Source organism: Oryzias melastigma, linkage group LG3, assembly GCF_002922805.2.
Source record: "Oryzias melastigma strain HK-1 linkage group LG3, ASM292280v2, whole genome shotgun sequence".
Classification (NCBI taxonomy): domain Eukaryota; kingdom Metazoa; phylum Chordata; class Actinopteri; order Beloniformes; family Adrianichthyidae; genus Oryzias; species Oryzias melastigma.
In genome coordinates, this window is record NC_050514.1 from 34,380,493 (window position 1) to 34,395,235 (window position 14,743).

Consider the following 14,743-nt stretch of genomic DNA (forward strand, 5'->3'; position numbering starts at 1 on the left):
ACGCCAAAGCAAACAGCAGCAGGAAAGCTCAGTCTGGAGACTTTGATCTGAACCTGGAGGTAGCCCCGCCCATCTCTGACACCTGGTTCAGGTCTGCAGAGACCAGATGAGGTGGAGCTTTGCTTTGACTAAATAAATGAATAAATAAAATCTGCCCCAAGGTTCAGATGAGGCCACTGAAGGACAAATGCGTGTTTTCAGTTCACTGAGCTGCAGATAGTTGAAGGTCTTTGACCTCGTCCTCAAGACGCGGTCATGAACTCAGTCTGTAGAGCGATCCTCTGTAAAAACGAAGTTTCTGGGGTCACATCAGGACACAGGTTCACACAAAGTTTGTCACGTTTTGATACAACAAATTTGTGTTGAAATTGTAGATGAAACTTTCCAGCTCGTTTGACAGAATCTCAAAGTTTCTTTAAAATGATGAGAAAGACATTTTGGAGAAAAAAGGTTGTGATGCTGCGCTCACAACTTCGTGTGCCCCCCCCTCTTTGGCTGCTCACTGTGTGGGAGGAGCTACGAGCTAATGTTTTTAGCGTGATCGCTACATGGAACGATGTCTGTGGATATCTCTCTTAGAATGTATGAGCAGATGATGTTGAGAAATCAGGTTTATTTATTGTGAAGAGTTCTACAAAAACATTGGCACACAGCTGGCAGCAGCAGAGCATTCATTTGTGATTGGCTGTTGTCACAGGCTTTGGTCCTTGTATTTAGTCTTTTTGGAAATCCCAGCTTACTTTCAGCCTGGGTTTGTTTGTGAGAGTTTTTGAGTCGTTGATATATTTAGGTTGTTCTCTGTTCTACCTTTATGTTACATCCTTTACAAGCCCTTAGACCGGAGTGTAACAGGGTGACAAAGTGAAATTAGCAGACCTTTTTGGTTTTATTAAAAAAAAAAAAATGCCTGGATGAAGCCCGAGCCGGCAGCCTCCGAACCCCGCAGTAGCTCTCTGTCTGACGGCATATCGATCGGGTGAACTCGAAAGCTGGAGATCCGTCTAGACTCCAGAGTGTATCCCGCCTTCACCAAATGATGAGAGCTGCAACCCTGCAGCTCCAACGGGTTAAGGATATGGATAGAAGTCCAGGACAAAAATGCTCCTATTATATTAATTTTCTACCTGCTGATTCAGTCACTGAAAACGTTACGTTCCCAAAGCTGAATTCCTGATTGGCAGATGCGACCTGGCAAAGTTTAGATATTTGAACCCTGGGTATTTTGCGACACTCAAGTTGCTCCGCGGTGCCCAAGTTGCACTGCTGCCAGACCTGCACACCGGTCGCTCAACTTGTGCCTCAAGACTTCAGGTCACATCCATGTCATTGACTTAACATTGAAACTGGCCGCCTTCACCATGCAAATCAGTGTCTAGCAGCATAAGACTTCAAAAGGGCGGAGTTTGGATCAACTGGATGAGTTAATTCAAAATGTAAATGTGATGTCTGTTTTGATAGATGGACTGAATTTACTTGGTGGTGTTTGGTTGGAGATTATTCTGGACGTGTTGTCCAATCGGTCATAAAGCTGTTGAGCCGCTTTTCTCCTTCACAATCTACTGGAATTATCGTGTTAATGGATGAAAAGTTGCAGCAAATCAAAAACATAAACACTGGAGCTCCGGTGATAAAGAGTTAACTTGGCCAACGACAAACCGACGCTGTGATTCCACACTGAGACTCAAGATGGCGCTCTCCGCGAAGGTTAGAGGTCGGGTCCGTTTGTTTACTTGTGACAAATGTGCTGTTGTGTGGTCTCTCCCAGCAGCGCCGCAGACCCGGTGTTGTCTCCGTTACCGTGACAACGTGGCTTAAGGGGCGGAGTCATGGCTTTGGCCTGAGCTCTGTGGGACTCAGTTTTGGTGGAGTTTGGAGCCGATGAGGGTTGTACCGTGGCTCCAGGCCTTCACTCTGAGGGCTCCCACCATAATTGACGCTTCCAGTAACTGCAGATGAGCTTCAGAGGAACTGTGGGTCGGTGACCCCGAAAACGCACGCTTGACCTCCATCTGACTCGGAGGAAGACTCGGTTCTCAGGACTTGAGTCTCATCTTTTCGTGCCATTCTCTCTGAGAGCTGCCACATGTTGGATCTCTCTCTGGCTGTCTCCGTGATTTATGGCTGAAGGTTCAGCCCCAGATGCTCAGAATTCCTCTCCTCCCGTCTAATGAGAACCATCCCTGCAGCACCGGGGTGGAACCGGGCCGGGCCTTCAGAGTCACGGGCGGGTGGAGGCGTCTCAGACCTGCTCAAACATCAGGAGAGCATCACCGCCGGTGTTCATTCACGCTGAAACCCCAAATGGTAAAGTCAGCACAGAAACTTTTATTCTGTTTCCATCTACTGACAGTAAACCGGATTTTAATTGATCAAACACCAAATTAAGTAAATACCGGGGCTGGGTATCAATTAGAATTTCTCAAATTCGATTCAATTCACAAGAGCTTGAATCATTTCGATTCTGATTTTTTTTTATTCTTTCGATTCTTCAATTAAAATTTGAGTTTACACATTTATGCAAATTTTCTTCAGAAATACATCAATAATCTACTATATACTTTGAATGTATTTATATTAATCTGATCCAGTTCACATTCTGTAAAATGTATTAGTGAAATAATGAGATTATTAATTTCAGTTTGGCCACTAGGTGGCGGTCGCCCTACAGCATTAAACCTTATTCCAGAAGAAGAAGAAAGTATGAACAAGAAACGATATTTAGATCACAAATGGTTAATAAAAAAATATTTCCTTAAAAGAGTTTATAAAATTCCTGCCTGAGAGTTTATGAAGACGTTCATTTAGTCATCAGTGTAGGTCGACTGAGCGTTAGCATTAGCCGTCCTTTGGGAGATCCCATTATACGTTAGCATCAAGCTAGCGGGAATTAGCTTTACGGGTTTGATAGATGTCTACTTTTATTAATCGATTATTGATCTTGTAAGCTTAGATAAATTTCAAATTGATTAATCAATTTTATCAACCCAGCCCTGGTAAATACCCCACTTGTTTGTTTCACAATTAAAGTAAAAATAGAATGAAATTATTAATCAATTAATGATGAAATCACTATATTTAAATTGTGATGAAAAGTGTCTTTCATTAGAAAAAAAACAACCTTTTAATTATTTATTTTTCATCATAAATCTGAGTATTGATGTTTGTATCTAGAGTTTGAATATTTTAATTGTTTGTTGGGTTAACTCCGCCCACTAAGTGACATGTATGAACCATATAAACGTATATAAAAACAACAAAAACAAACATTTATTTAGTTTTAAAGGGATATATGTCTATGTTACTTTAACAATATCAGTCCAAAAAAAAGTATGTTTCATATGAGAAACTTTAAAAAATTGTGTTGTCATTCTACTGTAATTTTGTCCGTTCCAGGTTTCCATACATTCCTGCAGGTCAGCAGTTCAGGCTGAAGAATCCCAAACAGAGCAGCTCTGGCAGCTCTTCAGCTTTAATATGACAGTGAAATAAACTGCAGGAGGACGTGGCCAATCAGAGAACCGCAGGCCCCACCCTGGAGGGTCATGGGGGGGGTCCATCCCAACTCTCCTCCCAGGAGCTCGGCTTATCTCCTCACTCCTTCCAGAGGCGTCTGGACGGAAAAGCTTCTGAAAAATCTGTTTCTCTAGATGAGGAGTGAGAGGTCAGAGGTCAAAGCACAGAACTGATTCATAACATCTGCCCGGATCTTCCAACTGTTAATCTGACAGCTTTGTATTTGTTACTCGACAGATTCCTTCTTGATCAAAAGTAATCCCAGAGTTTTAGACCTGTAATGTGTCACATGACAGGTCTGCCTATGAGTGTTTACACAGACATGGAAGTAGTTTCACATTTACTTAAAGGTTTTATGTCTGCTACAGTTAAAACACAGGAAGAACAACTGGAGCAAAAACCAGAATAAAAATATAGAATTTACTTTAAAAGGAAAAAATGAAAACAGAAATAAAAGAACCAAAAAAACTGAAGATCAACACAATACAGACACAATACAGAAATGAGAGTTTGGATCCATGAAACTTATAGCAGATCAGTAATTTAGATCATTATGATCTAAAACTTCCAGTAAAAAGCAAAATAAATAAGAAAAAAATAATAGTTTTTGCCTTTTTTTTTAAATCTGTCAAAGTCTCACAGCTTTCTATGATTTAGGTATAAAGTCAGCTGTAATTCACTATTTACTAACCATGTCAGGAGTGAACTATTACTCAAAGTTCCTTCGTATCCTAATGCTGTACAGCACTAAGTTTGAGTCATAAAATCAGCTGCTCATCTAATGAGCGACAAAACGTGTAACAGAATAAGACTTTAAATCCTGATGTTCTGACTCAACCTTAACTCTCCTTAAGGAATAAGTGATAGTAATACATCATTTGTGCCGAGTTACTCCCATTGACTGTGTATGACAACAGGACTGAGTGACTCCTCCCCCTAGTGTTCTAAACAGGAAGTAACCGCTGGCTCCAGGAAACCAAAATCCCCAGACTTCTTTTCTTTAGTTAGATACAGTAATTGTACAAAAAGAGAAAGTTGGTCATGAAATATAAACAACAGCTGGTTGTAAACTAAACTAGACAGACTAACTGGTTATTCCGGCCCTTAGATCCTCGTTATCAGTACGGAAAAACTCCTAAAGGAAACGTGATTCCAGGAGAAAAGAAGAAACCTCAGAGATGTCCACATGAAGGAGAGATCCTCTCCCAGGACCACCAGGAGATTTACCAGGCCTGCTAAAGACGAACGAGCTTATCTGACTACAACTACATGTTTAAATAGTCTAGCAGATGGGCTTCATCCAGAAAGAACTGAGGGACAGCTGGGGAATGCAAGACAAGCCAGGGGCGAGGTCCACGACCAAGAACACAGCATAGATGATCCACCTGGAATCGCTCCTCTGGAGGGGAGTGAGTAAGAGAAACAACATGTGAATCACACTGCACCAAACAGAAGCACTGAGAACTCAATAATATGAACCATTCTTACTCCAGCTCAGTGGCCTCGTGGTGGAGTGTCCACCCTGAGATGGGAAGGTTGAGTTCAATCAGGGATATAGACGGTGGACGCAAAAACCTGTTTTGGGCACAAATGGAATGTGAGAATGTGTTGACACGTCATACGCCTAAAACTGTCTCTGATTGGTTGATGCAACACCTCATCTTTATCAAAGTTCAGATTTTTCAGTTTAACATTTTGTTTTAATCTGAAAATTTCAATTTAAAATTTTGACCCCGTTGTGGTTCGTTGGGGCGGGGCTAACAAGAAGGTTAATCAGTCCTGGTGCTGCGTTATCTCCTGCAGTCTAATGGCTAAATGGAAACTGGAAAAAAAGTTTTCAAATTGAAATTTTGAGTTTTTAAACCTAAAAAAATGAACATTTGGAGCTGAAAATAATTAAGTTTATTTAAAAATAGCAAAAAGTTTTGGACATTTAACTTTTTTTTTTTTTTTGGCCAAACACCAATATTTTTTTTAATTTGTTTTATTTTGGTTTTTAAATAATATTGGCCTTAATTTAGCTCCATATAAAATGCTAAATTGCAAACTAAAGAATCTTCAAGAGAGTCCAGAAGAAGCCGTCGGCGTGGGAAACTGTCTCTGTGACGGCGATAAAACGTTCTTAATCCAGAACATTTACAGTCGGCCTCCTGGAGCTGCTGCTGTTTTGGTCGTATTTCTCCTGGAAGCTTTAGCGGCTGTCGCCCCCACACAAAGACTGTGAGGGGGGGGGGGACCCTCTGCTGCTCTCACATGTCCTCCACTTTATTGTTGAAAGGCTCTTGTTGGAGTCTCTCAGTGACCCTCGGTCTGCTTCCAGGAATGTCCTCCTTCTGGTGGCAGAAACGCTCTCACGTTCCTTCTGCCGTTTCTCTCACATCGTCCCAAAAGTCGTTTTTAAAATTCCAGCTTCATTAAAGTCAGAGTGAGATGATGTCAGCTTCAGATAAGCAGCTCCTGACGGACAAGCTGCAGAGCCCCTCCCTGAGCCCCCCACCTCCCCAAAAACAGCCTCTCCTGTCAGCTCTGGGAGAAGTTATTTCCACATTCCTGCACCCTGAAACAATCGCTCCACCAACAGGAAAAGCTCCTTTTCTTCTCCGCCGTCGTCTTCTGCAGCTTCAGAATGGAAACTGTAAACCGGCGGATCAGATCCTCTGATCAGAATGAAGACTTTTATGTCTTCTTCTCATCATCAGTCTTTGTTTGTGTCATTTTTAAGGAAACCACACCCACTCACCCGCTCGTCCTCTGAGAAACCCACATCTGGTAAAATGATGAAAAAACGGATCAGAACCTTTTCATCAAGTTACAGCAACAGTCCTGGAGGAACGAGCAGAAACGTACAGAGATGTACTGAAGGCCGATGTTATCCAGACGGATCCACTGATGGAATCTCGTGATCCATGAGCCACGTTGGTGGAGTATCCAGACTCAACGAGTTAGATTAATGCTAATGCGTGTGGTTAAAAAAGTACAAGTGTAAAAATAATAAAAGAGTACTGAACAAATATTCTATACTGATAGAACTTATGTGAGACCAGAACCACGGCAGCAAGGCCAACTGGACCCCATTTGGTTTAAAAGTAGACAGAAAATGTGGCCCCTAAACGGGTTTAGAGGGGTTACAGTTTCCATGGTGACCCCACATGTGTTTGCCCACACTGGCTTAAGTGAGCACTTTGTGGGTTAGCTCGCTATGCTAGCCAGCCGCCCGTGGGAAGGTGTAGCATGCTAGCGAGCTCCACTGTAGTTAGCTAGCAAGCTCCTTTGTATCGAGCTAGCGAGCTTTGCTGTAGCAAGCTAGCAAGTTCCGCTATAGCGAGCTCCGCTGTAGCTCCGCTGTAGTGATAATGCTTTTAAGTAAATTAACTGAAAAAAATCCCTATGAACAGAATAGTTTCATGGTGATCCGCTAAATGTCTGACTGACTGTCAGTTTCCTGTATCTCGTTGTGCGTTGCTTTAAAATGTTGAATTTGAAAAAAATAATTATCGATAAGGAATAATTTCAGTTTGGTCTGTTTTTAAAACATTCTCTAATTAGAATGAAGTATTTTTTAGTCAAAAATCAGAAAACTTGTGTAGTTTTCTACACCGTAAAACAGGAAACATTGGATCAATTAACCAAATTCTGTAATTTGTTACATTTCATGTTATTCGTTTTCATCAAATTTTGATTTTGAGTTGATGGTTTACTCAACCTAAGAGTTTAGTGTGATTAAAAAATTATATTTTTTAATGTAAAAAAATAAAAAGCTTTTCTTAATTGCTACATTTTTTAACCTAAGTAATAAATAATTAGCTTTAAATTATATATTTACCTTGCTAACAAAATATTTAGTTCGCAAATGCAACATTTATAAATTTAAAAGGTGAAAATATCAATTTGAAAAATGAGACCTGTTTTTTTCCTCCTAAATCTCATTAAATATCCTCAAATATTTATTTTAAATTTTTACTTTGCAGATTTACAAACGGAACCTCATGTTAAAGAGTCATAAAGTTTTGTTGGTATAAAGTTTTACTTTTTTAATAAAGTTTCATGTTTTCTATGAAACATCAGGAAATCATGGCGGGATGGTTCAGGTGAGCGCCCCCTGCTGCTGGAACAGCTGGTTGTCCTGGCAGCAGGTGGATTCTAGCCCCTCCCTCCCTCCCTCTGGCCCCGCCCTCTGATGTCCGGGCAGCTCGCGGGGCTCATTCCTCCGTGCACGGAGCTGCTCAGCGGACCGACGTCCGCGCTTCTCCCGGTCAGCCGCCCCTCGCTCCCCGCCAGCATGAACGCGGCCGTGGCGGACAGCTGCTTCCGGTCCGCCCTGCAGCCCAACTCGTCCCGGACCGCCTACGCGCTGCCGGCCGACGGCCCGTCCGCGGACCCCATGGCCAAGGTCCGGCGGGTCCAGGAGCAGGTCCGGATGCGCCTGGCGGAGAGGAAGTCCCCCTCCCTGCCCAGACTGGACGACTCTCAGCTGGGAGCGGGAGGTGAGTCGCTGCCCGGACCGGACCGGGTCACGCGGAACCGTCCGCGCGCTCTCAGCAGCTGGAGGCGTGAATTCATGGTCTGTGGGGCCGAACCCGCTCCAGTTCTGGAGAACATTCCCTGTGATGGAGCTGCTGGGAGTTCCTCAGCTAATGGACTGTTTTAATTCAGAAAAACTTTCATCTAAAATTGTAAAACTTGATTAAAGAAGATTTTTTTGAGTTCATGGAATGAAGATGCAGAAAAGAAGCGACACTCCTCTAGTTTAGGGAAAAATCAAATTATAGGAGAGAAGAGGAGCCACTTTGAGGTTTTATTCTACTTTTGTTATTTAGAATCACACAAACTTTTACTTTCCAATCTTTTCAACCAACATAGAAAAGTATAAATTAAAGCCTTTCACCCCGTTTGACCTGACCTCCAGCTGAGCAGAAATCTGACAACAAATCTGTGGAATATTCAAAAGAATCAGCAAAAGGAAACTTTTGAGTTTCCATGGGAACATAGATTCTGTGTTAACCACGCCCACATTCCTAATATGTTGTATGTTTTATTCAGCTTGAGCCAGGGATTCATGTGTTACAATATTCTGATCTTAAAAAAGTACGAACATCACGGGAACGCCTTTTTGGGATATAAATCCAACATTCTTTCCAAAGTAGATTCCCAACGATCCTCAAGGAGCTACGAGGCGACACATCGGAATCTCACAGGAGCTTCAATACGTTTATTAAAGGAGTTTTATTTGGAAAGTTCAAGATGGCGGCCTCTTACCGAGGTCAAAGGTCAACAGCGGTGGGAAATTCTGTTCAAACAAATGTTTTTTTCTCCTTATTATGGGGTCAAATTTCCCGCTTTTACCTATGGGCATCCCATAATATTGCGGTAGTTCTTGCGTCTGAAGATCCTGACGGAGCGACCAGCAGCAGTCGTGTTGGTTTAGCATGAAGCTGATAATCCACAGATCCTCTCGTCGGTCTTCATGTCTGCAGCTGATAAACACGAGTTCTGGTTTTCTCGTCTCCCACATCAAAGTTTCTTTTTTCCATGGCAACAAGCGGGATAACCGGCTCCGCCCACATCCTGCGAGTAATGACAGTTTTGTTGAGCTGGAGATGCTTTCATCCTGTTGTTCTCTGTTGTTCAACAGATGAAAGAGCGTTTCTTTCCATCTCTCTCAAAGAACCTCAGTAAGTTCTCCTGGAGGTCGGTCAAAGTTCTTCATGGTCCAGCAGCACCAGTTTGTAAAACTTTAACAACGGTTGGTGAAGAGGACGTCTTTAGATCAAGAGTTTTAAATCTTCACCAACCCTATAGTTGCCATGGTGACATGCGTGAGGGGTGGAGTCTCTGTTTGAAATTCAGCTGAGGTTGCGTTCCCGTCCTTCAGCCTCGGTCTGGTCCAGATCTGTTGTGACGTCACGTCATGACGGGCTTCAGACAACATGCTCTCACCCTGAACTCCTCACATACAGGTTCAGGACTCGCCGCGTCACTTCAGAACCTTCTGTCTGCTTTTTACAGATCATGAAACATTTTTATAGGAGACATTTTAAAGACAGTTTTCTGAATCCCTTTCAGGGTTGCTGGAGCCTATCCCAGCTACTGTTGGGTGAAGAAGGGGTACACTCGCTGGAGCCAAAATCCAATCGACTAGAATAGAGAAATCAACAGCTGCTACTGTCAGTTTATTAGTCAGATTAACCATTATTGCTCTGATACTTCTTCATAACATCGTCTTGAAAATCCTTCATATTTTTCATATTTTTTCTGTATTTCAAGTTATAAACGGACTAATCAGGTGCCTCGATGAAAGTAGGTGGAGCCTGATGACTTCCATGTCCAGAACATTTGATTGACAGATTTCTTTTAGCATACTTTAAAGTGGTAGGGGTGTGGCTTTCCAATAAGCTCACTCCTGATTGGTGAGAGTGGTTGCCATAGAAACGATGACTCAGAACCACCCGGGTCAATCACCGCAGACTGACCGCTGGCTCCAGCATGGCGGCGACCGTGTTGCATAAAAATGGCGACTGAAGTGACTTCATTGTGTTGGAGCTGGAAGTAAACCCTTTTCTAATGATGATGTCACACTCTCTCAGTCCAGGTTTCAGATACAGTCGATGTTTGGCCCTCCAGGACTCTAATGTCTGTTATTAAAGGCGTGTCGGACGTTGAACATTCGTCACGTTAGCTGAAGCATTTCCATTTACCGCCTGTGCTGCAGAACTTTGTTTTCCTGGAGTTTATTCTCTGCTCTCCATTCCATCAGTTCAAGCTAAATCCGGGTTAAACTTTGGCGCCCGTTCTCCATGACAGCTTTAGTAAATCATCCTCCCACAGACACACAGCTCTGTGCTCAAGTGTTTCTTCATTCGGAAGTTTCTGTTATTTTCTCTTGTTGTGAAGAAGCAGAGAGTTTCTCGTCTGACAGAGTAATCAAAGTAAACGTCTCTATTTTTAACTGGATTATCTCTCTGACGTCGTTTGATTTGCTTGTTTCTGTCGTTTGTTCAAACCTTCATGACGGACGTTTCTCACCGTGATCTCTCAATCAGAATCCAGATGAATCAGGAAAATCTTTCAGCTCAAACTGAACCTTAAAGCTGTTTTACACATGGGGGTGTGAGTGGGGGGTTCCTGGCAGAGCTGAGACTGGATTGGGAAACTTGCTGATTTACTGTGAACGCAGCTCCAGATCTGACTAAAGATGCATCTCTGGGAGGTTGGGTTGTTTCCAGCACATCTGCAGCAGCCACAGATAAACGCTTTATCTCCTCCGACGCCTGAAGCCGAAGCTCTCGGCGAGGAATTCTTCTCCACGAACTGGAGCTTTGTTTGGACTCTCAAGGACAATCCCATCCAAATCTACACAAAGTAGCAGCGTTGGAGTCTGTTGTCCGGCCAAAAGGGGGAAACTCGTGGGAAACTCGCAGAGAATTCCCAAAATCCCTCATTTTGTTTCAGAGACTCAACATGACTGAGAACCGATCCACGGCACACCTGTCCCCAGGTGAGCGTCACCATGGTTTGATGCTCAAGAATGAAATGTTAGTTTCTCTAAAGCACATGTGGCAAAGTCACGGCCCGGGGGCCGGATCCGGCCCTCCAGGTAATTCTATCCGGCCCTCCAGATCATTTTGTTTTATTGTTATTAAAGACCCGATGTTATCTTGGGCTCATTTCTAACTTGTATAATTTTGACAAAATATATGTTTATGGAGAGTAAAATATTGACAGTTATTTAAGGTTTAAATTGATTTATTCTGGAATAATATTCCTGTCTTTTTGTCATTCAAAATTATGTTCAAAAATTAGAGTTTTAAAGTTTTAAAAATTGACATTCTGCAGCTTTTTGGACTATTTATAAGATTTTTTAGGCTGTTTTGGAGTTCAGCAAATATTTCAGCTACATGCTAGCTGTTTTGGCTAACCTAAGTTTTTTATTTTTTTTTTAGACTAATTTGGCATTTCACTAATATTTTAGCTGACTATCAGTTTCAGCGTTTTCAGCTAACAGCTTCAATGTTTTCACTATCAATTTTAGCATCTTCAGCAGCCAAATTCTTCTTACAGCATTCACACTAGTATTAACGCAGGTAATGCTGTATATCTACTTCATAATTATGTGAACAGTTACGTTTAAAAAGTTTTATAAATGTAGTTTTAGAGTGTTTAATAAATGTTTATCCTGTTCGGCCCACGACTTGAGGTGTGTTTTGGATTTTGGCTCCTTGTGTGTTTGACTTTGACACCTCTGTTCTAAAGAATCATAAAAATGGAACTAGGACAGATTTAATTAAACCTGTGAGTGGCGTTGTATGACCTGCAGACGCCCCCAGCCCGCCGCCCTCGCCACCCTCTAAGAACAGTAACAATAGAGGTCATTTTTTCCTGCTCGGCTTTTGCTGCTTCAAATCTACAAAGTATTTCATGTTTGAGAGAAAACAGTAGCTCTGTGCTAACCTGTTTCATTTTCCTACGGATCTATAACCAACCGGGGCCTGAGAGTGGTCTGGTTCGGTCTAGCTCAGGGGTCTGCAACCTACAACTCTTAATCCCCTCCATTATGGCTCTGTGGTTGAAGAAAAATGCAATATTTTAAGTTTAAAATTTATCATATTTAAGGTGAACTTTCCATTTTTGAATAAAAAAAATCAAGGATATTGATTATAAAACACATAAGAGTCACTTCATTTGCTCTGGTTTATTTATTTTTTATTTTGATTTATGAATTTCTGGTTGAGATGCACCATAAACGGTGGTTTTGTGAGAGTTTATTTTTCATGGCTACTCACATTAAAATACCTACTGCGACATATCCTGCATTGAGATGATTTTATGTGGTCCAGGATGTCTTTATGTAGAAAGAAAGTCATGTAGACCTTTAAATAATCAGAAACTAATTCATATTTTGAATAAAGGCTATTTTCTCTCTATGTTTGTATTTCATTTATGTTTGAAAAAACATAAGTATGTGTATTTATCATAATAGTAAAAATAGGATAAGTACAAATCAGAGTTTTTCTAAAGGGTACAATAAGACTTTGTGGCTCCTACTGGGATGTTGTTGGTAAAAAATCCTCCAGAGTGGCTCTTTGACTGTTAAAGGTTGCAGACCTCTGATCTATCTTAATGGATCTATTTTATAATGGAAACACTCAAAAAAAACGACCGGACCGCTCAGTAGAAAAAGGCTTTAGAGTCAGTTTTCAGCCAAGTCTCAACTTTTTCCCTCTTTCTTCATGTAATAAAAGTGCTTGGAACCAGGTCAGTTCACCGGGTCACCACTAGCTGGTTCGTTACACTGTTAACCCTTTCAGTGGATGTAGAATGATCCGACCTCAGAGAAGAGATGGACACACCAACACTCTGGCTCCAACAGCTGTGTGGTTTGGTTTGTTGGGTTGGTTCCTCTGGTGTCCTCAGAACCAGAACCAGTTCTATTTTTGCAGGAGTGTCAAACTCAATCCCACAAGAGGCCAAAATCCAAAACTCACCTTAGGTCATGGGTCGAACAGGATAAACATTTATTAAAACTACATTTTAAAACTTTAAAAACGTAACTTTTTAATTCGGTCCGAACCTTGGGACGCGGTTAGGACCGGTACCCTAACCTTAGCCTGGTCCGCACCTGGTACCGACTGTCCCGTACCGGGTTAAGGTTGGGGTTAGGATGCCAGTGCGGTCGACGTCCTAGAGCCGGACCAGTACCGGCTTTTGGCCCCGAGTTTGGTTAGCCTTGATTTAAGTGGACGTTAAAAACGACGATTTGGGGACGCCCAAAACGTCAATTTATGAGACGGGGGGGTCCTTAACCAAACGTCAACATGTGATGATTTGGGAATGAGAATGTGTTGAATTATGTTACCAGCACAAGATAACATCGGGCCGTTAATAACAATCATATCCGGCCCCCGGGCCTTGACTTTGTTGGGGCGCATATGACAACACTGCAGTAGTTCTGGGTTTTGTTGGCCGGTTGTTGAATGTTATTCAGCTGTATTTTTATTTAAATTCTAGCTTTCGTTGTGCTGGTTTCTCTCCTCTACATCTGTGACCTCGGCTAAAGCTAACACTTTGGTCATTAGCATGTGTGCGGTTACTGTCAATGGGAGAGTTTGAATGGTTGATAGTAGCAGAGGAATGAAGAACATCCATTTATGGGATTGTGGGTAAAAATATCTTTTCTAACTTTAACTGAGATCTTCAGAGGGGCGGAGTCACAGGTTTGTGTCATTTTGGAGAATAAAAAGATTCATGCTTCAGTCCCCCCCCCCCATCCAAAGGCTTTGGGTCCTGGTTACTTCACAATAGGAGGTAATTTCTCTCTGACCTTCTGCACACATCCATGTCTGTGCGCTTTGAGAACCTGTTAGTGTGTTACTTCCTGCTCATTTCCTGTTTTCATTCGTCTCCATGGAAATTCCAACCATGACTTCAACCATTCCTGACTGGGGGGGTGTGGAAGATACGTTTACACACGATAAGCACAAACAGATGTTCATGCATCAGGGTTTGGCGCAGAGTTGACGTAGCAGGCCGGATGACCCACATGGACGGACCACGACACTCGGCCTTTTCTTGAGGAAATGTTGGAGAGGAAAAGGTTCCTTCTTCTCGCTACCAGCAGCCCCGCCCTGCCTGACCGAGGTCTCCTTTTGTCCCGCCAGGGAGCCAGGATGTTGTGCTGCATGCAGTCGTCTTTCATCACATCACTCCTAACAAAACAGACCGAACCTGGAGTGGTGTGCAACGCCTCTCTTCAAGAAACAAGCAAAAGAGAAAATCAGATGTGATGCTTCTGGTGGAAGATTTTATCCAAAAAAAAACCCTTTGGTTTAATTTTTCTGTATTTTTTGGTTCAAAATCCGTTGGAATTAATTGTTTAAACGTTTTAAGAATCAAAATAATGTAAACGCTGGAGCTAAAGTGTGAAAAGATTACTAAGGTAGTTCACTTGAACTTATGTCCCCTGGGTCCCAGCCCTGGAGACCTCCTAAGGGAGGATTGACCGAGCAGAACCTGACTGGACTTAGTTGACAATGACCTTGACTTAGGGTCCACTACCGGCAAACCCTAACCACAAAGAGCTGGTGCTGTGTGAGGTCGGGTATCTTGGGAGTCCAATCTTTAGTAGGAAGGAGGCTGGGCGGTACCGGCTAGAGATGGTCAAGCTTACCTCCATGGACAGTTTGTCCTCCTGAACCCAATTCCTTGAGAGGAGTTGAACCCCCCCCCCCCCCCC

General features: G+C 42.5%; 1 protein-coding gene across 1 annotated transcript in view; it reads left to right on the forward strand.

Moving 5' to 3' along the window:
• Positions 1 to 7,664: 7,664 nt before the first annotated feature.
• Positions 7,665 to 14,743, forward strand: part of pkp3b (plakophilin 3b) — a 33,507-nt gene continuing 26,428 nt past the window's right edge. The window contains exon 1 of the mRNA XM_024295688.2: positions 7,665 to 7,997. Coding sequence (XP_024151456.2) covers positions 7,691 to 7,997 — 307 coding nt within the window. The 5' untranslated portion in view covers positions 7,665 to 7,690. The remainder of the gene's footprint in view (positions 7,998 to 14,743) is intronic.